The sequence below is a fragment of the Phoxinus phoxinus genome (assembly GCF_949152265.1).
Source record: "Phoxinus phoxinus genome assembly, chromosome: 5".
In the NCBI taxonomy this organism is placed as follows: domain Eukaryota; kingdom Metazoa; phylum Chordata; class Actinopteri; order Cypriniformes; family Leuciscidae; genus Phoxinus; species Phoxinus phoxinus.
In genome coordinates this window covers 32906412-32932192 of record NC_136880.1, presented here as the reverse complement: position 1 = coordinate 32932192, position 25781 = coordinate 32906412, and the positions used below count along the sequence as shown (strand labels likewise).

At 38.1% G+C, this 25781-nt stretch overlaps 4 protein-coding genes and 1 long non-coding RNA gene across 9 annotated transcripts in view; 3 read left to right on the top strand and 2 right to left on the bottom strand.

Moving 5' to 3' along the window:
* The window catches only part of LOC306999356, a 36874-nt gene extending 20858 nt beyond the window's left edge, over positions 1–16016 (top strand). Inside the window, exons 5-7 of one of the 2 annotated variants that reach the window (XR_013797832.1) lie at positions 6733–6813; positions 13868–13988; positions 14651–15287. This is a non-coding gene — a long non-coding RNA (uncharacterized lncRNA). Of the gene's footprint in view, positions 1–6732; positions 6814–13867; positions 13989–14650 lie in introns of both variants that reach the window. The other variant, XR_013797831.1, reaches the window with a different exon arrangement.
* On the bottom strand, positions 464–9418 carry sall2 (spalt-like transcription factor 2). The gene is made up of 3 exons (XM_079613930.1): positions 8938–9418; positions 2181–5752; positions 464–2043 (listed from the first exon to the last, which is right to left on the bottom strand). Exons 2-3 carry the CDS (start codon positions 5436–5438, stop codon positions 1906–1908), a joined length of 3396 nt encoding a protein of 1131 aa, XP_079470056.1. The 5' UTR covers positions 5439–5752; positions 8938–9418; the 3' UTR covers positions 464–1905.
* On the bottom strand, positions 12322–15538 carry LOC306999353 (GTPase IMAP family member 8-like). The gene is made up of 4 exons (XM_079613938.1): positions 15282–15538; positions 14049–14744; positions 13270–13944; positions 12322–13168 (listed from the first exon to the last, which is right to left on the bottom strand). Exons 1-4 carry the CDS (start codon positions 15322–15324, stop codon positions 13059–13061), a joined length of 1524 nt encoding a protein of 507 aa, XP_079470064.1. The 5' UTR covers positions 15325–15538; the 3' UTR covers positions 12322–13058.
* A 264-nt stretch (positions 16017–16280) lies between the features above and the next one.
* Positions 16281–22583, top strand: trim110 (tripartite motif containing 110). 4 transcript variants are annotated; one of them, XM_079613937.1, is made up of 8 exons: positions 16281–16447; positions 17184–17668; positions 18672–18767; positions 18922–19128; positions 19785–19807; positions 20189–20334; positions 20527–20798; positions 21153–22583. In XM_079613937.1, exons 1-8 carry the CDS (start codon positions 16405–16407, stop codon positions 21423–21425), a joined length of 1545 nt encoding a protein of 514 aa, XP_079470063.1. In that variant the 5' UTR covers positions 16281–16404; the 3' UTR covers positions 21426–22583. The 4 variants fall into 4 exon arrangements, with proteins under 4 accessions (XP_079470063.1, XP_079470061.1, XP_079470062.1 ...); XM_079613935.1 differs by having other exon boundaries at positions 18892–19128; XM_079613936.1 differs by having other exon boundaries at positions 21129–22577.
* Positions 22584–24435: 1852 nt separating this feature from the next.
* Positions 24436–25389, top strand: cbln12 (cerebellin 12; the record flags this gene model as incomplete). Its single annotated transcript, XM_079613382.1, has 3 exons — positions 24436–24711; positions 24785–24904; positions 25192–25389. 3 exons carry the CDS (start codon positions 24436–24438, stop codon positions 25387–25389), a joined length of 594 nt encoding a protein of 197 aa, XP_079469508.1.
* Between the last annotated feature and the right edge of the window lie 392 nt (positions 25390–25781).

The window sequence follows — 25781 nt, the reverse complement described above, 5'->3', positions numbered from 1 at the left end:
CTACGACCATAAAGTTTACGAACAGTGAGCTTATACACGTGACCCACGTTGTACTTGTAACTGTAATTCTGTAGCCTTTTTATACAGTTTTAGTACTCACTTTTAAAACACATACATCACAGCAGAATACACATACCCCTGCAAACAAACATGTAGACTATACACTTTTCCCCCCCTGTCCTCCTTATGTGCCTCTGCATGGTTGTCATGGTGCAAGAGATTAGAGGCCAGTGCTCAGACAGATTGTCAACGCTTCCTCCAGTTTCTCCCTCACTGCGCTTGATGTGGCACACACAGAAGCAGTGCAGAGGAGTTTGATTGTGTTAGGGAGTGAGCGGATTAGGGATGCCTGTATGTGAAGAAAACTGTTTCCCACAGACCACCAAAGAAGAGTCACATCACTGTAAATGAGATTTATACTCTTTAAAAAAGTGTGCGCAGAAAAAATAATGCCATATTCTGGTTGTCATGTATACACTGATTTTTATTTCCATTTTGATCTTTTAGCTGTACCATGAAATTACAACTCACAGTCAGACTCATACACCCAATTCATTTCTATGGAAGATACATGTAAAAGTATCCAGACAAAGAACAAACATCACCATAGAAACAAACATTTCCACCAAGAAATATAGAAAGGGTTATCTTTTAAGCTACATAGTGGTTCATCTCAGAATCAGTCAAATTCTACCTTTTTCAATAACTACACTGACAATATTAAAGTAACAAGAGTTTACACTGACTAACATACAGGCATGTTAAACAATCTTTCCCGACCCTTTAATCTAGTTGGTGTTAAGAGCAGTATATTGTCTAGTACTGTACAGCTGGACAGGACAAACATGGATACAATGGACATAGGTTGACAGGTCATATTTACAGTTTGGTGTTTTGGTGCTTTTCAACTTTTAAAACTTAAATCCTGATGATTTAGTACAAGTAAAGAATGTTTAAGTACAAGTCAACAATATTCCATGTGAATTTGCCTAATGTAAATTTTATGAAGTGTATTAAATATCAGCTTGTCAAAAGCACTGGTTGGATATAGGAAAACAATTGTACATGCATTTCCTCTGGACCCCAGCTGTTCTGTCTGTGCTAAGCATTTTGAGAAGGATATCTTTTTTAACATTTGAGCTTATTAAGAAGATTGATTAGAGCTCAAATTTTTGGCTAAATGTTGATAAAATTGTCCACTTTGTGCATGGCTGCCCTCCAAAACATAATGGAACAAGGTATCGACATAGTCTAACAATATCTTTGACCAAATAAAGACTTTCTCAGAATCTGTATTTAGTGCATTTTATACTTCTTAATTTGAAATGCACTCCCTCCAAATTTCACCATACTTACAGTTAATAAAGAAATAGTACATCAATACAATAACTTTTAGTGAGGAACTAGTCTATTTTCATCATTGGCTTCATAAATTTTGCTCTGTTTCTCACCCAAAGCTATTGTTTAAATCCTTAGCTACCTTCAGATCTTAACTTTGGAAGAGTAAACAAAACCATCATGAAAACCTTGTACAGACAAAATAATTTACATTCATCAAAAAGAACATCACATAATATTCAAGGAAGTACTATAAGATATATTTAGACATTATTACATATATTAAAATACACAATGCATGTATTTTAATATGAAAGATCAGGAACATTTTTTAAACCAAGTTAAGACCCTCTGTGTGATTACTGTGTGTACATGTGTGGCATTATGTGCTGTGTGTTTTTTTATTTTTGTTTTTTTGGTGACAACAATCATAATTATCCTTTATAAGTTCCTTTTTCTTGTCAGCTATTAGATTGATCTCAACACTTTGTCTCTGTTTTCTTTAACAGCGATTGGTAAAGATGTCTCTGCTTTGCTGATGTTTTTGGAGGGCTTGGTTTAAGAAACTCATTGATGCCCTGGTGGCAGGAAGGTTGCAAGGTGGTGAGTTTGTGACCGCTCATGATGCAACACTCTCTCTGGGCCCTTGGTCCTTGCAGGAGTTCGAGGTGCCTTGACAGCTCCTCCATGGTGCTTCATATGTCCCTAGAAGTTATAGTAAGAGATGGTATTTTATTTTCATGTATCTCTCAAATTGCAACAAGACATTGTACCATGTTAAACTGTATATTCACATTGAATTACACTATTGTTTAGCTTAATGAATTCAAAAGGCCACTCACCTTGAGTCCACTGCGACTTGCATACTCTTTTCCACATTCGGAACAATGGTAGATTTTTTTCTCTGGCATGGGAGGTGGAAGACTGGGAGTCAGTGATATGCATCCAGTTGATTCTGTTTTGTCCATTTCAGTTCCTGTTGTATCTTTAAGGTCCACTTTATCCTTTGAGGTTGAACTAGAGTGAGTTTCCTTCTTCTGCACATGTATGTCACGCCTCTCAGTCTCAGCTGCATCCTCACTTGTCTTGTCTACAGTGTCTGACCCCATATCTGCATTAATACTCAAATCTGGAGTTGTCCTTTGACCAATCTTTGGTGTTTTATGTATATTATCTTCCGTCTTTTCTTCCTTAGGGAACTCTTGGGGGATTGATTTGGATGTTTGGACAAGGCTTTGGTCAGGCTCATCTAGGCGTACTGTATAAGTAGACACACTCTCAGATCTCAGCGCAAGAACAGAAGGTGGTGTTGATGTTGGATGTGGCCGAGGATCCCTGGATGCATTATGAGCTTGTATACCAAGAAAATCCTCTAGATTTGATCTGGATCCAGAGCAAGAAATGGGTGAGAGAGATGTATTTTCACTGAGTTCACAGTCATCTCTTTGTGGACTGGCTTTCATTAGAGCAGAGGAGCATGAAATTATTTTGTCTTCCAAGGAGGCAGTGTTGCTGGAAAGTTCAAAAGATAGTTCATTAGTGGCAGAAGGACCAGTTGTTGCTGATGCTGACTGAGTGCCAGGAGGGACAAGGGAGGCTGCAGATTCTACTGGAGAAGGTACACTGAGAGAGAGCTCAGGGGGATCAGGTCTGAATGTTGGAGGTGAATTAGAGGTTGGATTCAGGGAGGGGTCAGGACTTAGGTCGAAAGGTGCTATACGACCTGAGCTAAGTGAAGCAGGTAAGCTGGAGGTTGCGGGACATACTGTAGGACCAGTGCTGTTAGCAAGGGATTCAGTATGTCTAGAATCTGATACTGTTTGTAGATCAGCATGTAATAACTGAACATCCATAGTGCTAGGGCTTATCTCTGAAGCAGAGAGCTCAATAGACTGGGGATGGGACAAAGTATCACATTCTGTTGAAGTATCAGGCATGTTCTCTGGTGGTAGCTGTCCTCCTAAATGCATGCGGATATGATGTTGCAGCACAAGTGCATTGGTAAACTTCCTCTGGCACAAGGGGCAAGAATTCTGGGCACGACTGTTTGGTGGGCGGGCTCGATGGGTGGCAAGGTGTGCTCGAAGGCTTCCTTTAGTTGAGAAGGAACGACCACATAGCTTGCAGGGGAAGGGTCGCTCACCTAAATGAGTAGCCTGGTGCAAGCGCAATGCTCTTGGGCAGCTTAACACCCGCAGGCACACACTACACTGATTTGGGGCAAGTGTCCCAGCAGAGTTCATAAGTCCCAGGTAAGGTGACTCCTTGCTGAAGAGGGATGATGGTATTTGGATTGTAGATGATGGAAGTGAGGTGACCACATTTGTACTGAATGTGCTTGTGCTCATTAAACCACTGCTGCTATAGCTTAATGCACCTGCTACACTATGGCTGCTGGTAGAAGTCTCCCCAATGGATGAAACCCAGTGTGACTGACTGTGTGGTTCTTTCTCTAACTTTTCCACCAGTCTCTGCAGCTTTGATGTGTCCGAGGTTGAAGTCGAGATGGAAGAGGCCGCGGATGAAGCTGTGAATGGGGATGTGATATGTTGTTGCGGGGATGGCAGAAATGATCCGGCTGGAGTTGTCTGCCTGAGAAACCCATGGCCTGGAAGATGGTGAGTGGAAGATGTTGGGAAGAAGATTTTGGGTAAGTTGGCAAGCTGTGAGTAAGCAGAATGGGGCAGCAGAGTAGGAATAGGTGGGGTGTTCTCATCGAAGCGCTGTTGTTTCACTCCTTTATATATCCCAGCAATGGAGGAGGTGGATGAGGCAGGAGCTGAAAGAAGGGTGGAGGCCAGAGAGGATGTTGATGAGGATGTTATTGAGGAGGTAGTGGATGTAGAGGCTGCAGCAGCCGCAGCAGCAGCAGCACGGTTGAGCTGAAGGAGAGAGTGTGCAGTGGTCAGCAGAGCCAAATCAATACTAGGAGGCAGAGATGAGGTTGTGGCGCGTGTTGAGGTAGTAGTGCCCTCAAGACTGTCACCACACAGATCATCCTCTTGCTGGATCTGATGCTTCTGAATAGCATTTGTATTGTTGGAGGTGACAGTTTGAGTTTGTGCTGATCCTCCCATTGATCCCCCAGTTACAGATGCAAAAAGTGAACAGGGAAACAACGAAAAAGAAAGTTCAGGGTTTTGCTCACGATGGCGCAAGAAGTGGACCTTGAGGTTCCCTCGTGTGGTGAATCGACTGAAACATACAGGGCACTGGTAAGGACGCTCCCCTGTGTGTGAACGCAAGTGTATTTGCAGGGATGAATCGCTGCTGAAGAGTTTCCGACAAAATCGGCATGCATGATGCATACGCCCCGATGATAAGACAGGCGTACCTCCTTGAGCAGAGAGTTTTGGACCCTGTGAGGGGGCAGTAGGGACAGCAGCTGTTGATAGAGATTGGTTCGGAAAGGTAAGACTACTGTTTCCACTGGCTGCTGTGGTGTTGGATGATTTTTGCGATGATAGGCCAAGGGAAAGTGTGAGTGGATAGTTTGAGGGAGCAGGTGTGGGCATTGATGAGGATGTGGCAGCACTTGTATGATTGGTGAAGTTTGATGGAGTAACTACCCCACTGTCATACTGTGCCTTATGGGGGCGTAAGACATTCAAGAGAGGGTGGGCATGTTTGGAGGACTTGGAGGTGGTCTGAGGTGGTAGCAGGGATGAGAAACAGGCCAAAAGAGGAGCCACAGAGGTAGGGGGAGGTGATGACTTTGGTCGGGAGGGTCTGGGGTTGTTATCAGAACCTTTTAAACAAAGCTGTGGCAGAGATGGAAGTATGAATGGCTTTGAATCCACTTCACAAGATCCTCCTCCCAGTCTCAGTACTTGCCTACAGATTTCCTCAGTCATCTGCATTTGATGGATTTGCCTCTGCTGCAGCACACGTAGCTCCTCCAAGATGAAAGCAATACTGACGGGTGTACATGCTGGGGCTGAAGGGACTGAGCTTGGGCTGGAAGAGGGTGTAACTGGACTTGGGGGACCCTGAGGCACAGAATTGGGGCTTCCAGGATGTGGAGGCACACAGAGAGAAGCAGCAATGGAGGAGGATGAAGAGGTTGTGGTTGCTGACACGCCTAACTTTGGAGAAGCCATGGGTGAGTGAGTGATGTTGTGGGTAGAGAGCACGGTTGGTGCAGTAGTAGTGATAGGCTGATTAGTAGAATGGGATGGTATGTCAGAAATTTGGGAAAGGTGAGACTCTGTTAGGTTTAAAGGAAATTGAATGGGCTGGCAGGGGATGTGAAAGATACGATGGCTTGGTCTGCTCAGAGAAGGTGTTGTGAGCCTCTCAACCGGTGGACTTGGGTATAAGGTAGATTGACAGCTTTGAGTTGTAGAGTATGAGGAAGAGCAGGAAGAGTTCTTTGCAAGAGTAGAGGTGAGGGACTTCACTGCCAACTGCTCCTCTAAGAAATCAGAGAGAAACTATTTATGTAACAATTTATGCCATACAGTTTCAAGTCTAGTCTTAACATTTAAAATCCAAGTCCATTAAAAAGCAAGAATAAAAACGGTAACAGGTCAGGAAACTGATACTAAACAGTTAAATAGTTGAAAAGGCACTCATACACTTTTAATTTCAAATCATGAAACTGATTAAGGTAGCCACTACCATACCTAATAAGTATAATAAGAATGTATAGTTTGATTAATCATTCTAAATGTATTATTTTAATTAATTGAATAATAATTTAATACATTCATTATTTTAAATCAGTCATTAGGTAATTGAGTAAAGAGAAAATAGATTGTATACATTTAATTACACAATTAGTTTTGTAATTTAATTCATTTTATTCTCGTTAGGTTCTTACATGTTCATTGTTTGTTGTCTGCCACATTATTGTTGTTATTACACTTGTTGAACCCAAATATTTTTTGCCTTATGAACCTCATAACCCAATTTCGATTCTTTAGTTCTTTTCCTTTTAATTAGTTTGTTGTCGCCTTGATTGCTTCCAAATTGTTTTTACTCACTGCTTACACAAGCATCACCAAGGAAACAGCATATGGGGAGGCTCACAGAAGAGGATACCTCTGGCTGACCTGTAACACTGTATTTCTATTAAATGCCAACCAAAGTGTAGTATTGCTGTTCTAACCAAGGCTCCCATCAATGGCACCTACTGTGCCACTTGAACTCCCGTTATTATACATATTTTTTTAACATTTAACTTGTAATATTAAAAAATGTATCTGTTATCATATTTCATAAAGCATGAAGAACACAATTTGTACTTTTTATTTTTACCTCTTTTTTTAAGTCAGTCTTGCACATGGCTGTCTTCTCTCTCTCTATCCCCTTACTCCCTCTGATCTGAAATCCCATCCCTTGACCAGCTTACAATGCTTTTAGCACCGCTAACAGCCAACTTTGTTTCCACAGCAACAATGAACATGGACAATGAACCTTGCCACAAAATTCCCAAACCTCTTCACTGACCCACCTACCCACCCTCTAAATTGTGTAAGTGAATATATTCCATTACATCCCATATATATATATTTAAAATAAAATCTTCTCTCCTAACCCAGCAAAGCCTGAAAGGTCAGTGAGCCTTAGTGCCATAGTCAACCACTAAAAACAGCTATATCCAGCCATATCCAGACACCAATGTGAATTTACAGAGGACATAATAGCATGAATACAAAATGAAATAGAGATACATACATTACACACTCATATACTAGGGAGATATGCACAAAGAGTTTCCTATACTTAAAGAACTCTAGAATTTAAGTCACAGATCAACACACTCTTATGCACGTACTTCCTGGCAGTTAATGCCTGACTGCACGACCACAAAGCCTCACAGAGACAATTAAGTCTCATGCCATTCCCGCTCAAGTGGCTCCTTCATTTTCAATGTTGTCCACCTTTTTCCACAACCTTTTTCTCATTCCCTTTTCAATTCTCACTAGCTATACATACAATATCGTGGGTGGTCTAAATTCTTAGCTCGGGTCAGGAAAAGATGAAAAGTACTAATTGGATATTCAACGGAACCTTTTGGGATCTATTTATATGTAAATATTACTGAATTTCCTTTTATTTTTCACTCTGCTTCATTTTACTTTTCTTAAAACTAGATCAGATATTTTAAACGTATTAATCTATTAATGTCACAGCAAATATCTCGAATGGCATTTGCAAGATGGCTCGCTGGCAGAAACAATGGAGCTTCTCTTACTAAACGGTAAAACATTTCTCACCATGTTGAAGTAGCCACGAAGTGTTGTGGATAGGGCTGAAAAAGTGCTGAGGTCTTTTCTGTTTCCGGCGTGACATGATGCAGGGGAAAGTCAATGGCTAAATGGCCCATGGGTTGAATCAGACTGAAAATCTTTCTCTTTAAACTAAATTACAGTAAGTCTCACTGCATTAGTTGAGAAACAATCAAAAATCCATGTTTCATTTATGTAGAGAGCTACAAGGAGAAAAAGGCCAAGTGCATACATGAGCAAGAAACGTCTCAAAAGTGAACTAAGCACTTGGCAAACTAAATCTGTGTCTATTCAGTGTCTAACTAAAATCCAAAGACAACTCTCCACCTCCTTTTCCCTGTTTCTCTCTCAAACACAGTCTCGGCTTGTTCTCTCTGCATTTGCATTCAAATAACGCAGAACACCACCTACTCATGCATATACCCCTCCTTTCTCTTACACCCCCAAGTTTTAAGGCGTTCCCCTAAACCTTTTTTTTAAGTCTCAGGATTGAGTATTTAATAATTAGACACCAAGAGCATGTTAAGCTGAGATACAGTGTAATGTATGACATTTTGAAAAAATGTCTTGTATAACTTGTTGTCAAAAAAGGGCAGGGGACCAAATGTATTAGTTATCATATAGTGTTATATTGTTTTATAATGTCATATTCTCAGTTATGTGATTGCCTTTTTTAATTGATCTCAAACATGACTGTAAACTTTAGCTCCTTAATGTAATGCATTCAACAGGCCTGCATTAAGTTCATAGAACTTAAAAGTACCTGCAGATATTCTCATGTCAAAGGCATTACTGTATTATTAAAATTGAAGCCAAATAATAGAATTTTAAACTAGATCTAAATTTTGATAGTCTATAATACAGATGTGTCATGTTTTCAGATGAGTCCTTCAGTAGCATTATCCAATGTCCAAATCCAATTTTTATTTTAGAAAACTATAATTCATCCTTGTCCTTTTCAACAGTATGATGTATTTCATGTGCATGTTTTTTTTATCATTTGGCTTTCACAGCATTTGGTTAACCACATATTTCTTTCTTATTACATTTATATAATTATATAATTTGTATAAAAACTCAAGACGTTATTATTAAAATAATATTCATGCCAAAACACAATAAAGTGTTTAGCTAGCATTTCAATTTATGCTATAATACACCTCGTAAAATTCTTGTACAAATGTCATAATTACGTCAGCAAAATGCACGCGGGAACTACAGCTCTACTGTACGCGCGACCTGTTGCGTCCTCCGGCGCGCTCTATGATCATAACCAATTATGATTCATATTTCTTATGACTACATGAAATACTTTGACGTAACTGACATTTGGAGTCTACGGATTGTAAATGGTGTAAACACTTACCAGCAGACGATAATCTTTCTCGGCTGTTTGTGAAATTAGGGTAGATTACGTCGTACAGTGTCTGGGTCGTAATATCATCATTGCTGTTCCGGCATTTTGCCACCGTGATGCGCAGTCGGCTTTGACAGCAGGCAGTTCGACATCTAAATTATTTATTTGCTGTACTGTCGTTACACTGTATATTGTTGTAGTCGTGACTGGTCACTTCTCACCCATTGTTCAGTGTTTGGTTTGATGGCACATTGCGATTTCGTAAAGTGATATTTCGCTATTCATGTCATTCCCACAGTCCTCCCCTCCCTCGCTGCTCTGCTTCCTTTGTATTTGGTAAAAATGGCCCTCTCCCCGGCCTGAGCCTTTGTTGAGCACACTAGCGCTGCGGCATCGACGGATGTCTGTCTGTGAGTCTGTCGGTCCAATCCGGACACTGTCTCCGCAGAGTAATTAACCAGCCATTACGAATCATGTTTGGTTTTTAACTGCAGTGCCTAAAGTGCGAGGTTTAGCCTACGTTTGCTTGAGGTCTGTGATTGTTGCCCTTTTTTAGATTATGTAATCTGGTAATAATTCATAGGCTAGGCTACTATGGAAAAAAAATACATTTTATATGAGAATGGTGTAAATATGTCCAGGTGTGTTGGTTACGTTGAATTTCACATGTTAACCATAATATTGGAGTTGTACAACAACTGTTCAGTTTACAGGGACACCGAGTAGCTACGTTGCTAACAAGTTGCTAAAAGGGACTACAACTACCACAAGGATGTGAAGTGATATGCTTGATGAGTTGGACAATGGTTGTAGTCCATGAATATCCTGAAACCTAGAGGAGAGCAGGGCACAACACTTTTTGTCTTTCTCAGTTTGTGTAAATCCATTTGGTGTTAAGAGTAGCCTATCTCCCACCCCACCCCACCCCCACATTAAAATGATGTGGTCTTGCTTCATTAGTGGAAAATAATACACTTTTTTTTTAATTTACCCCAAAAGATTGGAAATATAACAACATGGCCCATGTGAGGGGCACTTTGTTACAAAACCCTATTACTGCTTAAAATTTTATCTGATATAAAAGTTTGAGGTCAGTAAGATTTTATTCCTGCGTTTTAAAGAAAATAAGAAATGAATAATTGTATTCAGCAAGGATTCATTAAATTGATAAAGTGATAGTAAAGGCATTTATAATGTTACAAAAGATTTCTATTTCAGATAAATGCTGTTCTTTTGGACTTTCTATTTATCAAAGAATCCTGGAAACATTTTTACAAAATTGTAAAGTGTTTTCAACAAATCAGCATACAATTTAAAAAGCAAGCCTCAAAAAAATAGACAATTCAAATTTTAATATCCAATGTGGATTGACAGGAGCAAATTAAGGGAAACCTCGTACACACTTGACAAAATCCACTGAGTATGTTGTCAATTCCCTAAAAAAAAAACAAAGCTATAGATTGTTTTTCTACAGCACCAAAAATCAGGAGAATTTTTTTGGCCAATTTATTTTTTTATTCCTTTGTTTATTTATTTAATGCTTTTATTACCTTCTATTATCTCATACGTTATAAGACGCTTACAATGTTGACCTTGCATTCTTGATTTTTATGTAAATCAATGCAAATCGATTTGTCCAAATGTGAGTGACTGACTGACAAATGTGAGAAATGCATGCTTTTATTAAAGTTGCCCCTATTATGGTTTTTCGAATATTCCCTTTCATGCAGTGTACATTAATGTCTGTGAATGTTAACAGTCTGCAAATTTGTAAAGTCAAAAGTGCACAATAAATAAAGTTATTGTCTCCCAAAAGACAGAAGTCACTCTGAATTGACTAAATGAGTCGTCGGAAATTCAAATCCCAATCAGTTATAGGACTACACATCACAAGATAATTTACAATGTTTCTCAGAATCATATCCTTTAAGTATGATTAATTATTGTATATATTTTCCACCGGGTGTATAAATAATGTAGTTTTGTCTTGTGCATGTCTCCGGCTAACCGGCTTTTTGATTGTATGTTGTTCTTACTACTTTGAGTAATGATGAAGGATGGAGCAAGATATGTTTTACAAACTTTAATGTAACATCATTCATTCACGTTAGTGCTTGGCTAACATATGCACTATTATTGATACAGTTAATAATTTCCCGCATGTACACAGCAATAAATTAGAAATATACATATCGGTTTGTTGATGGACATACACTTCCCTTATCAAGCGCCCCCCTTTTTTTTAATAGACATGAAAATGCACATTCCGAACTTAAATGGTTGTAATTCAAGAATGCTTTGGAATATAGATGTATGGTTGGTCTTGTTTTTAAGAAGACACTAGGCAGATTTTTTTAGAAGTGAAATAAATTAAGACAGTTAAACAGAAAAAAAGTTATAGAAGTTTGAGTTTATGAAAATGTACAACGTTAAAAATGTAATTATTCATATTTTATATAAAATATATATTTTCAAAACCTGGTGGACTCTAAAAATGCAAAAAAAAAAAAAAGCCAAAAATCTGAACAAGTTGTGTTTCAAATTTTAGGTTGATATCTCAAAAAATAAGCTTTCAGTGAGATTTTGTTTGGACGCAGTACCAAACTTTTCTGTTATACGTGATGGAAGCAACTTGGGTGCATCTGATAACATTCCTTCATTATTGTAATACATCTTTACATAGCCCATACATAAATATTGTGCACTTTGATAATTAAATAATATTTATCCTTACAAGTTTCAACTAAATGAAACCTACTTGGAAATTGGAAATAAGGAATTTGTATCCAAGAATATACATATGAATGCATATAAACTTCTCTGTTTATGCAGGCTTTTATGTGATTTAATGTTTGTTGCTATACTGGTTTTATTGTTTAATGTCATTGCTTTTATGGATTTTGTAAGGTGTCCTTGAGTGCCATGAAAGGCACCTATAAATAAAATGTATTATTATTATATAATATTATATCTGATAATAGCTATTGTCTTTTAAAATTATTTACCCAAACATAACTCAATGTATGTCTAATATTATCAAGCTGTAGTGACTGAACTGGGTTACATACTGTATGTTTTCATGACTTTGTGTCCATCCACAGTAAAAAAAAAAAAAAAAAAAAAAAAAAATGTATTTAAAGAAAAGAAACTTACCATCAGAGCCCCCTTTTGCCTCCATCCTGTGTTGCAGGCTGTGTGAATGCTCAAAATAGATCTGGCTGTCTTCTGCCTTGTTTTCTTTTTCTTTCTCACATTTTTTTTTCTTAGTCATATATCTCTCGCTGTGATGTACATTCGGGGAATGATCTCAAATATTTTATGTTGTTCCTGTGCATGTTTTTAAATGTGTCTCTGGATTAAATTGTGACTGTTAATTAATGAAATTCTTGATTTAACTCTTTTAAAAAACGTTTTGTTTTATTTTTATACAGTTACATTTAATGCAGTTAATATAACCACCTTAGCATGTGATATATGTGTAACATATCATATGCTATAAAATACTTAAAAGTAAAGGGCTTGAGAATTATTTTCTATTTGTTCCTGTGCTTGTCCTTAGATTAAAAACTGCATCATTGCTGAGATAGAAAAGACAAGGAATATAGTTAAACACTTTTTCACCCTCTTTTTTGGAACTGTTTTTTATTCAACTGAAAATTAAATGATACTTCAGTTACTAAAACGTTAATAAAAAGACACTCAATAATAATTTCCTTTTCCTGTTCTCTCAAGTGAGCTGTGTTATACTTTCACTTTCTTTATTTTCATAAACACAGATACACACTGGCAAAATAGATACCTTTGTTATACAGAAAATCATTACACAATGTCAAATGCGACTTTATATTTAATACAGTTAATAAAATCATCTTGAGAGAATTGTGTGTGTAAAATAAGAATTGTATTAAGTCATATTAATTTGTTCTTGTGTATGTCATGAGATTGAGCTGATGGTATAAATAGTCAAGTTGATTACAGAACAAAACTCTAGCCCATTTTAAAACAAAACTTAAAGTAAAGTTACCATCCTGCTCTCATTACTTAGTTGTACATAGAATTAAATATTATCTCATGCCATGTGTTTTCTTTATTTTTCTATTTATGTTTTCTGTATTTGCCACTGCAAGCCATCAGTAATTTTGATTTTGTGTGACATCCTCTGAAATGTTTTCTGATAAGCTCCTGAAGTTAGACACAATTTCCATGTTTTCAAGCCATTTTTTAACGTAGTCTTCGTGCACTATTGGAAGAAATATAATAATTAATACAACTTTGTATAAACATGTTTTACTAACTGACAGTAATCAGATCACTGTTTTATTTATTTCAGGCTGTACTTACTCTCAGGTGGTTCCAGTTGTAAGCTTCCTCTCTCTAACATGTCTGACTTGTTAGATCCCCATCCACTGTCACTCTCCTCTTTTGCACTTTCCACGGGTTTCAGGAGATCTCTGTTCAGTCTAGCCATCATATCCACTTTCTCCATCAACTCTCTGACCTGTTTCCCATCATCCTGCTCCATGTAGTTTAGTACATGATACCTGTTTCCACATTTATTGATCAGCCACTGCAGATCCTCTCCTTCACTCTCAATGTGCTCTTCAATCGTGGGGGTTCCCATCCAGTCGCTCCTGCTGAACACCACTATACAGTATTTCCAGACATCTCGACCCATGAGCTCCATGTGCTCCTTGACAGACCTTCTGTGTGCCTCAGTGAAGGCGACACCAGACCGCAGAACCAGCAGAACTGCATGAGGTCCTGGTGGACACATAGTAACACTCAACATGATCTCCTTCTTAACTGGCTCTGAGGTCTCCTTCACAGACGCGTACGGCCACCATCCAGGAGTGTCAATTAAAATGACTTTTTGCTTGTCAACCTCTCCTTCACTCATCACACACTTTTTTGACATGTTCTTCTCTTGTTTAATTTTCAGGATGGTGTTCACCACGGAGGTCTTCCCAACAATATTGCCACCCATCAAGACAATCCTTAACTCTGGGAAAGATTTATCTGCCAGAGAAAACATGAACGTTCATGAACAGTGCAGCAATAAGGTGGAGTCATATTGCCTACATAATTTAAACTTTTCAATGTTGTTTTTTAAACCACTATACCTGTTAGATGTTCTTTCAAGGTCTGCATCTTTGTTTTTACTTCAATCTCTCTCTCCTCTGCTTGTTTCTTCACAGTTCTTCTCTTTTCCTCCATATCCTCAAACAAATTGCTGTCAATTTTAAAGCACTGTCCTTCATGCTCAGCTACCAAGTTCTTTATCTTATGAAACAGTTTTTCCACATTTATCCCCTTGCTGACACTATAATTGAAGACATGAACTCTATTCCCACACTTCTTTATTAAAATATTAAGCTCTTTCTCAATTAGCTGCTCTGTATCTTCATGTCTCTGTTCTTTGTTGTTATACATGAGCAGAACGATGGTGTGATTCCAGATCTGCTCACCCAGAATCTCCATGTGTTCCAGCACACTGTTTAGGTGCATGTTTGTGAATGGTGTGTGTAGATTGATGACTAGAAGAAATGCATGTGGGGCAGGACACAGTTTTAAACTGTGCACAATCTCCATCTTTAAAGACTTTGCACTTTCTGCCAGTGTGAAGCTCCTCCACCATCCTGGTGTCATTACCAAAGTAACAGACCTATTCTGAATTGTCCTCTGTTTAATCTCATTATTTACTATTTCTTCTCTCACTTTACAGTCTTCCTGACCAAGGATGGTATTAGCCGCGCTGCGTTTGAATTCTGCTTTACTACCTATTATAATGAGCTTTATCTCTGGAAGAGCTGGACAATCTGCAAAAGAAAATGTAGTAATCTGTCATTATAACTTGTAGTTTACTGATGAATTGTCATATTTCAGATGTATAATCAAATATAGATTGCGCACTTTGTGGTTTGTATAAATCAATTCCATTTTAAAACCTTTGTAAATACCTAATAGGTGACATTCCTATATCGTTTTGACAAAGTTTCCCAGCTTAAAAGTGACAAAATGGAAACTTGTACATAAAAACATAAACTCTAAGGCATTGAAGCTGGAGGAAACCTGGATTTTACTTTCAGTTTAGCTAGAATGACTTCTCTTGTATTTATAAACAAGTCAAACATTTTGGCCTTACAATATTATACTTTCTTGGGAATAAAATCTGTGATGGGCCACCCTTAACACCATAAAACACCACACATTTCTTTGAACAACAATGTATACAAAGTGACTATAAATAAATTGTTGTTCAATGATATTTTGAAGATTTTTGTGTCAGATCATACACTCTCTAAAAATGTATTAGGGGTCATGTCAAAGTTTTAAACATTTATTTAATATACAACCTGAGGAAAAATCACTTTCATGACGATCCTCTTCTGCCTCCATCGTGCGTCAGACAGCCAGTTTGGAGTTTGCTTCAAAATCTTCTTTCTGTCTCTCCTTTTTTCCTCACTTTTATTTTCCTTTTTTCTTAGTTCTCAATCTTTCCTTTTTATACATTAAAACATAATGAATCTTAAAGCATTTTCTGTCTGTTAAAATGTAAAATGCTGTGAATGTAGCCTACTAAAAGCGTTTCTGCACTTGATAAACTGGTTTCTCAGCTTCCTGATGAAAATAGCTCCACCCCCAAGAGTGTTTTGCAAAAGACAAAGATCTTAGACTCGAAAGCATTCTTTGACCCGTATTTATTTTTTAAATGTGTCTAAATTGAACTGCCTGTATAGAAATGTATAAAACGCTTAAAAACAAAAAAGCCTTTTGAAAACAAAAAGACCATATATGTCAGTTTTTGTCTTTTGTCAGGCTTTGGTGTGTATATTTGTGTTGTTAGGACAAAAAGACACTTCACAATCAAAACGTTTTGGCCTGTCACAATTGTAGCTGCAAGCAACAATTAAAAAGGTTGAGCACACCAATGCACATTGTAAGACTGGTTTGGTCAGAGCATTCTGCTGAATTTTAAAGGCTAGTATGTGTACATTTACCATTGTTTATATAATAACTTTTGATGAGTGTACTGTAGGTCACCAATGTACATGCTGTTCTGTTATAATAAAATACAGAGACTATTGATCAAAAAATACATTCTGACATACCTGTCACATGCAGTGCTTCCAATCTACACAATAATTCACTGTAAGCACTTTAAGGTTTTGCTGTTTTGTTTTCTTTAGTAACTTGTGTTGTGTATCACAACAGCTAATTTATAAGAGAATACTTTATTTACTATATCTTGATTTATTCTACATAGATATCAGTGTTGATTAAACAGTCAGGTGACATTTATTTGCTTTAATTTAGTTTCCTCACAAATCCCTCATATTGCTTCTGAAAGCAGGTCATGTGATGGCTTAGCTGTTCTCTGTGTTGAGAGGTCAGTCAGTCTGGTTAAGAAGACACTGCAGGATAAGCCAGCTGCCCCACACGCACGCTCTTACATGTACATTTTGGCTGTGCTTCTGTATGAAAACATCCTGCTTTCACAAAAGGCTGCAGGACACAAAGGGTAAGTCTAATTTCCCCCCCTCCCCCAGTTTTGTTATGCATCATAATGCTAATCATATAATTGTAACCAACTAATTCAGGTCAGGAGGCCACTGAGTAGTTGATCTCTTGAGTTGGATCTGATATTGTCTGCAGAAAACTTTAGGGTCAAATATAGGGCAGATTTGTTATAAATCAAAGGTGAAGTGTCATTTCTGCATTTCTGTGCCCTCAGCGAAACCAAACAGAATTGCGAAATGAATCACAGATTTCAAACAGTTTCCGAACAATCGTCCATTGCTCTTCAAACAAATCTCATCCCAATCGTTGGGATACTTAACAAACTGCATTGTTCTGATAGTGCCAGTATTTACACTTTTTGGAGGAATAAACCTAAAGAGTGACTTAACATTGTCTCAGCTTGTTAACTTACATAGACAAAATTGACACACAAAAAAAACTTTTATGTAATACCTAAATGACTTTAATAGAAATTCATGGGAGATTACCTCATTTATCTGGTAGTCACATAGAACAGCTTTCTAAAAATAGTTGATTAGGAGGCAGATTAACTAAATAGTAAGCTACGGTAATTAGTTTGTGCCAAATGGGTCTGTATAAATCCGTGTGCCATGATTTGACTTCTTATGAGTCAGAGTCACCAATAATTTCCTTGCTTCTACTTAGTGGACACTATTAAAATGAGTAAATTATTATAATTAAGTTATTATTAAAATTAATTGTTCACAAATTTACAGTTGCAATGGGCTCCATGGAGGAAGAGCACACATGCCCCATGTGTCGTGACCTGTTTGGTAGAGCTCAACCCTTTCCCTGCGGCCACAGCTTTTGCACGGCCTGTGCGCAAGAGGCCTGGAGCCAGAGTGGCAAGCGAAGATTTGTATGCCCACAATGCCTGGAGGAGCAGGGGCTGGTTGTGTGTGACTGTTGTCCGGAAGATGATGGTGACGAGGTTCAAGCAGCTGTGAAGACCTGCCTGCGATGTGAGGTCTCTCTGTGTGAGCAGCATCTGCAGCCACATCTGCAACGGCCAGCTTACAGCACTCACCTGTTGGTGGAGCCATTGATGGACGTAACCCGCCGCAGGTGCCCCACCCATCAGGAGGTATTCCGGTATTACTGCACGGATGATAGGGAGTATATCTGCCAAGACTGTATTCTGGAAGGACGGCATGCTCGACACCAGGTCAAAGGAGTGAGAAAAGTGGAGGAAGAATACAAAGTAAGTTATTAGATCTATTGCTGTTTAAGAGAAAGTCCTGTTGTATTTTTAATAATGTCCTGGGACTGTTTAATCTGCTTTACATCGGTTTATTGTCTTTGTAAAATCAGACATCTCACCCTGCAAAAAGAGTGTCACGAAAGCAAGTGGTCACAGGAGACGCATTTTGAAACGCATTTTAGCCAGGTGTAAACGGTAATGTGTCTTGCTGAGCACTTGTGATCGGATCACCAAAAATGTCACTTAAGGAGGAAACCGCTATCACTAGCTGTGTCCCAATTCAGAGGCTGCATCCTTCAAAGGCCGTGAATTTCGGATCGAGCGTTGTTAAATGGGATGGTTTTGCCTACGGAGGATTGGTCTTGTTGCCTAACTGTGACAGCTGTCATTAATGAGTGTTTGATTAATGTTTGTACTGGACTTTTTGGAAAGTTATATTAAACTATCTGCAAACAAAACAGGGTTTAAATATGTACACCATGGTCCATTTCTGTACATAATAAAGAGTATAAACTACTGTATATATAATCGCATCTTAGTAAGATATGTCAACATTTGAATGGCTTAAAGATTTAGATTTTTACATTTGTATCATTTGAGTAAGCTGAAATCCAATACGTACGTTTAAAAGTGTAATTTGGCAATTTCTCTCACAAAATCCTGTCGTCACTAACGCACATTGAACTATTGGGTAGACAAGGTCGCATTTAGAGGCAGTATTTGAAGGAGCCTTTGAATTGGGACAGCATTTGTCGCACCGCGGTGACACAGAAGTCACACCACTCCTTCTCGTAGTGTTAAAAGTGTAAGAAAGAGTTTTCTAGCTACAACCAATCATAAAAGGGGCGCCGTAATGGGGGGAGATTAGGGCCCGCTCCCAAATGGCACACTTATATGCACTTACACTTACCAAATATTGAACATTGTGAAACATGATAAAAGACAATGGAGTCTGTTAAACCAGGATTCAAATAAAAAAAGCCTTTCTGTAATATTTTTATAGGTCAAATTACAGAGCCTGTTCAAGAAAGCAGAAGAGAAAGTAAAGCAAGGTGAAAATATGCTTCAAGAACATCAGAATGCTTGTCGCACCGTCATTGTAAGTTCAAGCGTCTTTGGTGTCTCATATCATTATCAAATAAACAAATTATTCCTAACCTGAAGTATAATGATTAGGTCAGGATTTCATAGCTGAAAGCATGCATTATGTGTGTTTATTTTAGGAGGACTCCTCTGTGAGTGATGTCTCTCAGGTGTTACAGATGGGCTCAGCCCTGCAGACTCGTGTGGGACGACTAGTGTCGGCTGTAATAAACATCACTGAGCAGGAGAGACAGCAGGCCATGGACAGGGTGCAGGAAGACCGCAGCAGGGTGAGAGAAGATCTGAACCAAACTGAGAGCATCCACCGCTTCCTCGGCTCCCTGCTGGACGAGAGAGACCCCTTCCTGTTAATCTGGGTATGAGGACATACTTCATAATAAAGGTGATGCAGTGATGATGCGTAGAGGACAACTAAAATGAGGAGCCAAAGTGTCCTTTCCATTTCAATTTTGTCCACCTATTTGATGTTTACATGGTTCCAGGTTAAATGCGCATAAAACCTCATTTACCATATGCTGAGAACAATATAATATTTTTTATGCTTGCATTATCATCATTCTATTCAAATAAAGACACATCAAAGTCTAATGAAATGTATGCATTTTTAAACTTTATTTTTTACTTCCTTTACATTAAAATAATGAATACAATAATACAGTAAAGGCATATTTTGTGTAGATTTTATTTAATTATAGAGCTATTGTTAATCACCTTTTATGGTCAACAAATGCCCCTGAGAATGGCATTACATAGCCATAAAAAATTAGATGACAGAAAGACATGAACGACAGAAAGTGCATTAAAGTAAGGATGTTTATAAAACTTTGTTACAGATAAATTAATTAGTTTATTGCCTTATTACGATTTTTAATGTATCCACAAGCTTAGTTATGGCATCATATAGGCTATCACTTCCTCTACAAAGGGTCTTTACAGATGTCTTTCAGAATAAACGAGACTAAAATGAGAGATACATTTGCGATTGTTCATAGTCCTGCTTTTTCACATGCAGGCATACCAGACAGAGAATTCACAGTGAGTCTTTAGATAAACTGTGATTGTTTTAGTGTGTCGTAGAAATATATTGTGGTTTGTGATTGCAGTTGTATGTTATTTTCATTTTAATCAAATAGAGCAAGTGTGTGTATATGCCCTGGTTTCACAAACAGAGTTTAGATTAAGCCAGGATTAGGCCTTAGTTCAATTCGGGCATTTAAGTAGCTTTTATAAACATGCTTTAGAAAAAAACATTACTGGTATGCATCTTGAGACAAAACAATGGCACTGGCATATTTTAAGATATATCAGTGCAAGTTGCTTTCAGTTAAAACGGCTCTAAACATGCATTTTAACCTGGGTCTGTGCAACCGGGGGTAAAACGTTTACCTGTATTAGTCACTTTCTTCTTTCTTGCAGGATGATGGCAGATCTCAACTCCCCTCTGTTCACACCGCCTCAACCCAGCATGGATAAGAAACGTGTCTTAGAGAATGTGGAAAATAAATACAGAGAATTCATAGCTGATACCCTGCGCTGCCTAATTGAGCTCAAGAGAGATCTCTGTGCGTATTATCATTCATACAAGTCCATGATGCCCCATGGATATTTAAATTTTTTAAGTAATTTAATTCCAGCTAACCTAATATTTTCAGTGTGTTCTAACAGTTTACAGTAGCATTATTGCTTCATTTGCCTTGTTCAATAGTGCCATCTAGTGGCTACATTTCTAATGCCTGTTTCTTTTTGTTATTTAGTAAGCAGCCCATTAACCTTGGACAAAAACTCAGCCCATCCACTCCTAAATATCTCTGAAGACCTACACTCAGTGATGAGGGTGAAACAACGTTTGCCTGTCCCTGAGCATCCTGACCGCTTCGACCACTGGTCTCAGGTGGTCTCCTGTCAGATTTTTTCTTCAGGAACCCATTATTGGGAGCTGGAGGTGGAGGGTTTCTGGGATATAGCAGTGACTTACCACAACATTGGGAGAAAAGCAAAAGAGGGCACGGCTTTTGGCTGCAATAAGGTAGATTGTGTATTAGGACCCTAATACAGGGGTTTTCTAACTTTTTGATGCCACAGACCCCCAAATATGAAGATCTCACAAATGATCTCCTTCTTAAAATATAAATTAATTTATGTTCATTCATAATAATTGTGTGCAATTTTGAAATCTCATTATGATCAGTGGAAACCAGATGGATTAATGTCTATTTTGTAACACATTTTAATAATTATTATTATATCTCTATATATATTTTTTTATTCATTGTGATAACTTTTTCTCTGAAAATGTATCTTAATTCAGATTATATACACATTAAACTTGTTTATTAGCATCTAATGTCAATGTTAGTTGATTTTCTGTTATATTGCTCAGATATCCTGGAGCCTGACACAGCAGCATGACAGGAAACTTGCTGCCTGGCATAACCGAAAGAAAACCCAACTCTCCGTAAAAATGTCAGGCAACCATTTGGCAGTGGCTCTGGACTATAATTCTGGCTCCATCACCTTTTCAGAAGTCGGATCGGCTTCCACCCTGCTCCCCTTGCACAATTTCAGCACCAGCTTCACCCAGCCCGTCTGCCTGGGCTTTGGCCTCTACAAACCAGAGCTGAACAGCAGGGTCACCGTCCTCAAGAAAATATGACTGCATTTCCTCTCGGATTTGGGTGAAGATGGGCGCTGTTTATTTTATAAAGAGTTATGTTTCTTGATGGATATATCATGGTCTGGTTGAAAAGGTAGACTTTATTTTTCCAAGTTTTAGTTTTTTCTTTTCTTTTATAATTAAAGTCTTGATGTTGAAAAAAAATAGTCTAATCTTTTATAACTGCGGGTTTTCATCATCATGTTTTCACTCATATTTTAAGGGGAACGGAGATCCATCCAGTGCATCTTTCTCCATTTGACAGCTATTCAAAATTAGCAACATATAAATCTCTAATATTTCCTTCTAGTATAGATATTTTTGGCCGTGAGCGCAGAAAGACGTGTTCGGGGTTCGTCTAATGGACGTTGTTTTCTAGCGCTTGCACATGCGCTGTTAAGTGCTGGGTAGATTAGGCCTACTTGCAAATTGTACCTGTTACTGATTACAAATTACATGACGATAATTGTAGGTAGTTACATAATCTAGATTACCCGTTTTTAGGCCATTTACACAAACTTTTAAGGGGCCATTTACATAAAACTTGTTATGCATTTTGAGTTGGCCGTTCATTTTCACGACAATAGTGTTTTGGGAGCCTGAAAATGCTAACTTTAGAAAACGGGTTTCACAGTGCAACGTTTTTGAAAAATTTAATATTATTGTCTCTGTGTAAACTACAAAAAACGCAAATTTGTGAAAACGGTGACATCATGCACCTTTTTCTTTACAAAGTGACATCGCCATCTACTGTCCTGGCATGCATAATACAGCGTTTTTAACCGTTTTCATAAATCCATGTGAACGGGATCATTTTGACAACATTGTCCTCTGTACACGAAAAACGCAAAGGAAAAACCTTTCTGTTTTTAGCCTACATCATTGTCGTGTAAACGCACCTTTAGATTACTTTTGACATTACTAATTTATCACTTAGATATGAATGGTATTATTGTGTACCAGTCCTTCCTTATGATCAACAACTAAATCCAAGCATTCAAATCATTGCTTCCTGAAGCAGTGCACCCAATACTTTGTTTTTAAAACGCACGCACAATTTAACAAAATGTATGCACTTTCTTATTTTATTCATTGGTTTCATTTGTTGTGATACATTTTCAAAAAATAAAAAATTACAATGTATATTTGTGAAATCTGAAAGTTATTATGTTTTTTTTTATTGCATATTTTCTTTTATTATACTAACCTTTGTGCCATTTGATGTTCATGATCCATGTGTATCAATCATGTTTTGTGGGACACACTGGGTCATGTTATGGTTCCTGTTTTGCTCATGCTTTCTGCTGACTGTTGGCTATCATTTACAAATCCCAGTTTGGCCATTCTGTTTACACCAAAGAATAATTACATGGATGAGATTATTAGAAAGGGAGAGAGAGCAAGGTGAAGCTGGTGGAGTGGGTGGGAAGGGGAGGGACTTGAGAGACAGGATGAGTAGGAAGATCTGTCAGATTCAGTGTTTCTCTACAGAAGCTTTGACACCTCGCATCATTACACCTGGGAAACCGAGGAACAGCCCACTAAATCAGGTGATTTTGCTATTTTTTTCCTATAACAAAAGCTTATGAAAAACTTAATTTCCTCGTGTGTTACTCCGTAGGAAGGAGGCTTTAGTGAAATATTGTTTAGCAAACACACACAACAAAAAAATAATTTTCTTATGTATTCTGACTTGTTTTCCTGTCAAATATCTAAACAGCCTTTAGGCTTTAGTAAAAGCTTGTTTAGCTGACACACAAAAAAAATATTTTCTTATGTATTCTGACTTGTTTTCCTGTCAAATGTCTAAACAGCCTTGAAACCTCAAACCTCAGTATATTTTATTAGATTTATGCTTTAATAAACACAAACTATTTGCCAAAAAAGTAAGAAGTTTTAAAGTCATATCTTACACATTATTATTCTTATCTTTGCATCTCAAGTAAATTATTCTTTTTAAGGATATTTAGATATTTTTTTACATGAAAACACGGCAAAAAATGTTGCTTAAGAATTATTATTTTTGATGATGCTCTAAAAGGAATTGGGTGAGTGAAGTTTTCTGAAGAAAATAAAGCTGCTGGCTTGTAAAAGGACATCACTGCACTGAGCAGAATTAGTTCTTATTGAAAGTGCACAAACACTGCGGTTTCACTCAAGACCAGACGCAAATAAAAATGACCTTTGTAAATGTCACTGCTTCATAAAGACTATAAACATGTCTTGAATAGTAAGTTAATGAGGTGAGTGGTACCAATTAAAACCTGATATATGTACTACCTTAATATTCCAAAATGTACATTCTTTGGTTTCAGGACTTGCATATTGTTGCCGTTGTAGCATGCCAAAACATAGAGGAGAGAGAGAGAGGGTTCAGCTAATACGCAGAAGCAAAGGAGGGAGGGATAGAAGATCTGTGAAGGGGGGGGAGGTCCTGCATGTTGTGGAACGTCAGGAGGGAAGTGAGAGCGTGTTAAAGACAGATGGTCTCTCAGTGGAGTTGTTCTTTTTTCTCTCTCTTGTTCTCACTCTCTCCTGGACGCTATACTCCCCTCAGCTGAAAGAGATCCAAAGTGTTACCTCATGATCTTCATCATTCACCGCTCCTCTTCCTCCTCCCCCATACACACAAGCATACCTGTTGGCTTGCAGAGCTCCTCTGACTCCCTCTCTCTCTCTCTGTCTTCTCACAGGTCGACTATGATGATGGATTTTTTTTGTGGGGGGGATGATGAGAAACCTCTAAGTGTCCTTGCCTTTGGTCCCCCGCAGGCAATTTAACAAGATAGCACAGAAGTAGATCTTCGTCAGGAAACTGTGACAGACAGGAGGTTGACTGCAAAATAGAGAGAAAGAGTGAGGGTGAAAGACAGAGCCAAGGATTTAAAGATAACTTTTAAAATAGCTCATAACCTCCCCAGTTTCCTGCAGACGACATACTTGACCAAATCGCAGGGAGCATTTGCACATAATTTCATCTGAAATATTGTGAGGAAATTATAATAAGACAATGCTGCCCTGTTCTGGGCTGCCAATGCCAATACTAGCTCTACTTCTGCTAGTCGGCCCTCTAGTGGTCAGAGGGCAAAATGACACGGAGCCCATAGTACTGGAGGGTAAATGCCTGGTGGTCTGTGACTCAACACCCTCCTCAGAACCATCAGGTAATGCGCTGGGGATGTCTGTGCGTTCAGGTACCGGCCGTGTGGCCTTTTCTGCCACACGCCAAACCAACCACGAGCCCACAGATATGAGCAACCGCACCATGATCATCTATTTTGACCAGGTAAGCAATCTTTTCACATATAAAAAATACACTTATGTATTTTTGCTCTGTTTAATCAGTCAGTTTTTGTCAGATCCTGGTGAACGTTGGAAGTCATTTTGACCAAGAAAGCAGTATCTTCCTTGCTCCGAGACGAGGGGTGTACAGCTTCAATTTCCATGTGGTGAAGGCATACAACAGACAAACCATACAGGTACTTTCACTCTTTAAAATAAAGGTTCTTTAGGCATATGTGGTTCCATGGAACCTTTCCATTCCTTCATAGTGAAAAGGGGTTCTTTATATTTTAATGTTCTCCACACTGAGACAATTTGTTGTTGTTGTTGTTGTTGTTTAGAAATGCTCATTGAAAGGTTCTTTGAGGAACCGATGGAAAACCCCCCTTTTGGAACCTTTTTTAAGGGTGTATAGGTAGAGACACATGCAACTGTATTTCACGAGTAATTAATATAAAGAATTGACAGTGTTTTCCATTCACAGGTGAGTTTGATGTTGAATGGATGGGCGATGATCTCGGCCTTTGCTGGAGACCAGGATGTAACACGGGAGGCCGCCACGAATGCAGGGCTTGTGATCATGGAGCGAGGGGACAAGGCTTACCTCAAGCTAGAAAGGGGCAACTTAATGGGAGGCTGGAAGTTCTCTACTTTTTCAGGCTTCCTGGTCTTCCCCTTATGAAGGACGTCCGTGTGGGGAAGAGAAGAGGTGGGAGACGAGAAAGAGAGAGGGTGACATGCTCTCTGAGGATTTATGTTAGGAAAATGAATGCATCATGTTTGTTCTTCTCTTTCATTTAACTGGTGTCAGAGCAGAGAAAATGCATTAAATGTAAAGTTAACTATTATAATGAAATATTATTTATATTGTATAATTTATATTGTTTAGAAATATTGTTAATATTATTATAATATATGTAATATTATAATTAAATATCATTGAGAAGAAGATTTGGAAAAAATATATAATTCTAAAATTAGTTTTAATGTTTTTATAATGTATTTCAGATAATATGCTCATGTGTATGGTTAAACTGAAAACTGTCATTGGGGGAAGATACAATGTGACTGTCC

What these genes read in the sequence shown, in the direction of transcription:
- trim110 (XM_079613934.1), top strand. Translation starts at nt 16,405, where the DNA reads ATGAAAACATCCTGCTTTCACAAAAGGCTGCAGGACACAAAGG. An exon ending in AAGTGGAGGAAGAATACAAA is followed by an intron (nt 17,669 to 18,671) that starts GTAAGTTATTAG and finishes ATATTTTTATAG; the next exon opens with GTCAAATTACAGAGCCTGTT. An exon ending in TGAGCTCAAGAGAGATCTCT is followed by an intron (nt 20,335 to 20,526) that starts GTGCGTATTATC and finishes TTTGTTATTTAG; the next exon opens with TAAGCAGCCCATTAACCTTG.
- LOC306999353 (XM_079613938.1), bottom strand. Translation starts at nt 15,324, where the DNA reads ATGGAGGCAGAAGAGGATCGTCATGAAAGTGATTTTTCCTCAG. An exon ending in TGAAAGTGATTTTTCCTCAG is followed by an intron (nt 14,745 to 15,281) that starts GTTGTATATTAA and finishes TTTCTTTTGCAG; the next exon opens with ATTGTCCAGCTCTTCCAGAG. An exon ending in ACAACTGGAACCACCTGAGA is followed by an intron (nt 13,169 to 13,269) that starts GTAAGTACAGCC and finishes TTCTTCCAATAG; the next exon opens with TGCACGAAGACTACGTTAAA.
- sall2 (XM_079613930.1), bottom strand. Translation starts at nt 5,438, where the DNA reads ATGGCTTCTCCAAAGTTAGGCGTGTCAGCAACCACAACCTCTTCATCC. An exon ending in CAAGTCGCAGTGGACTCAAG is followed by an intron (nt 2,044 to 2,180) that starts GTGAGTGGCCTT and finishes TATAACTTCTAG; the next exon opens with GGACATATGAAGCACCATGG.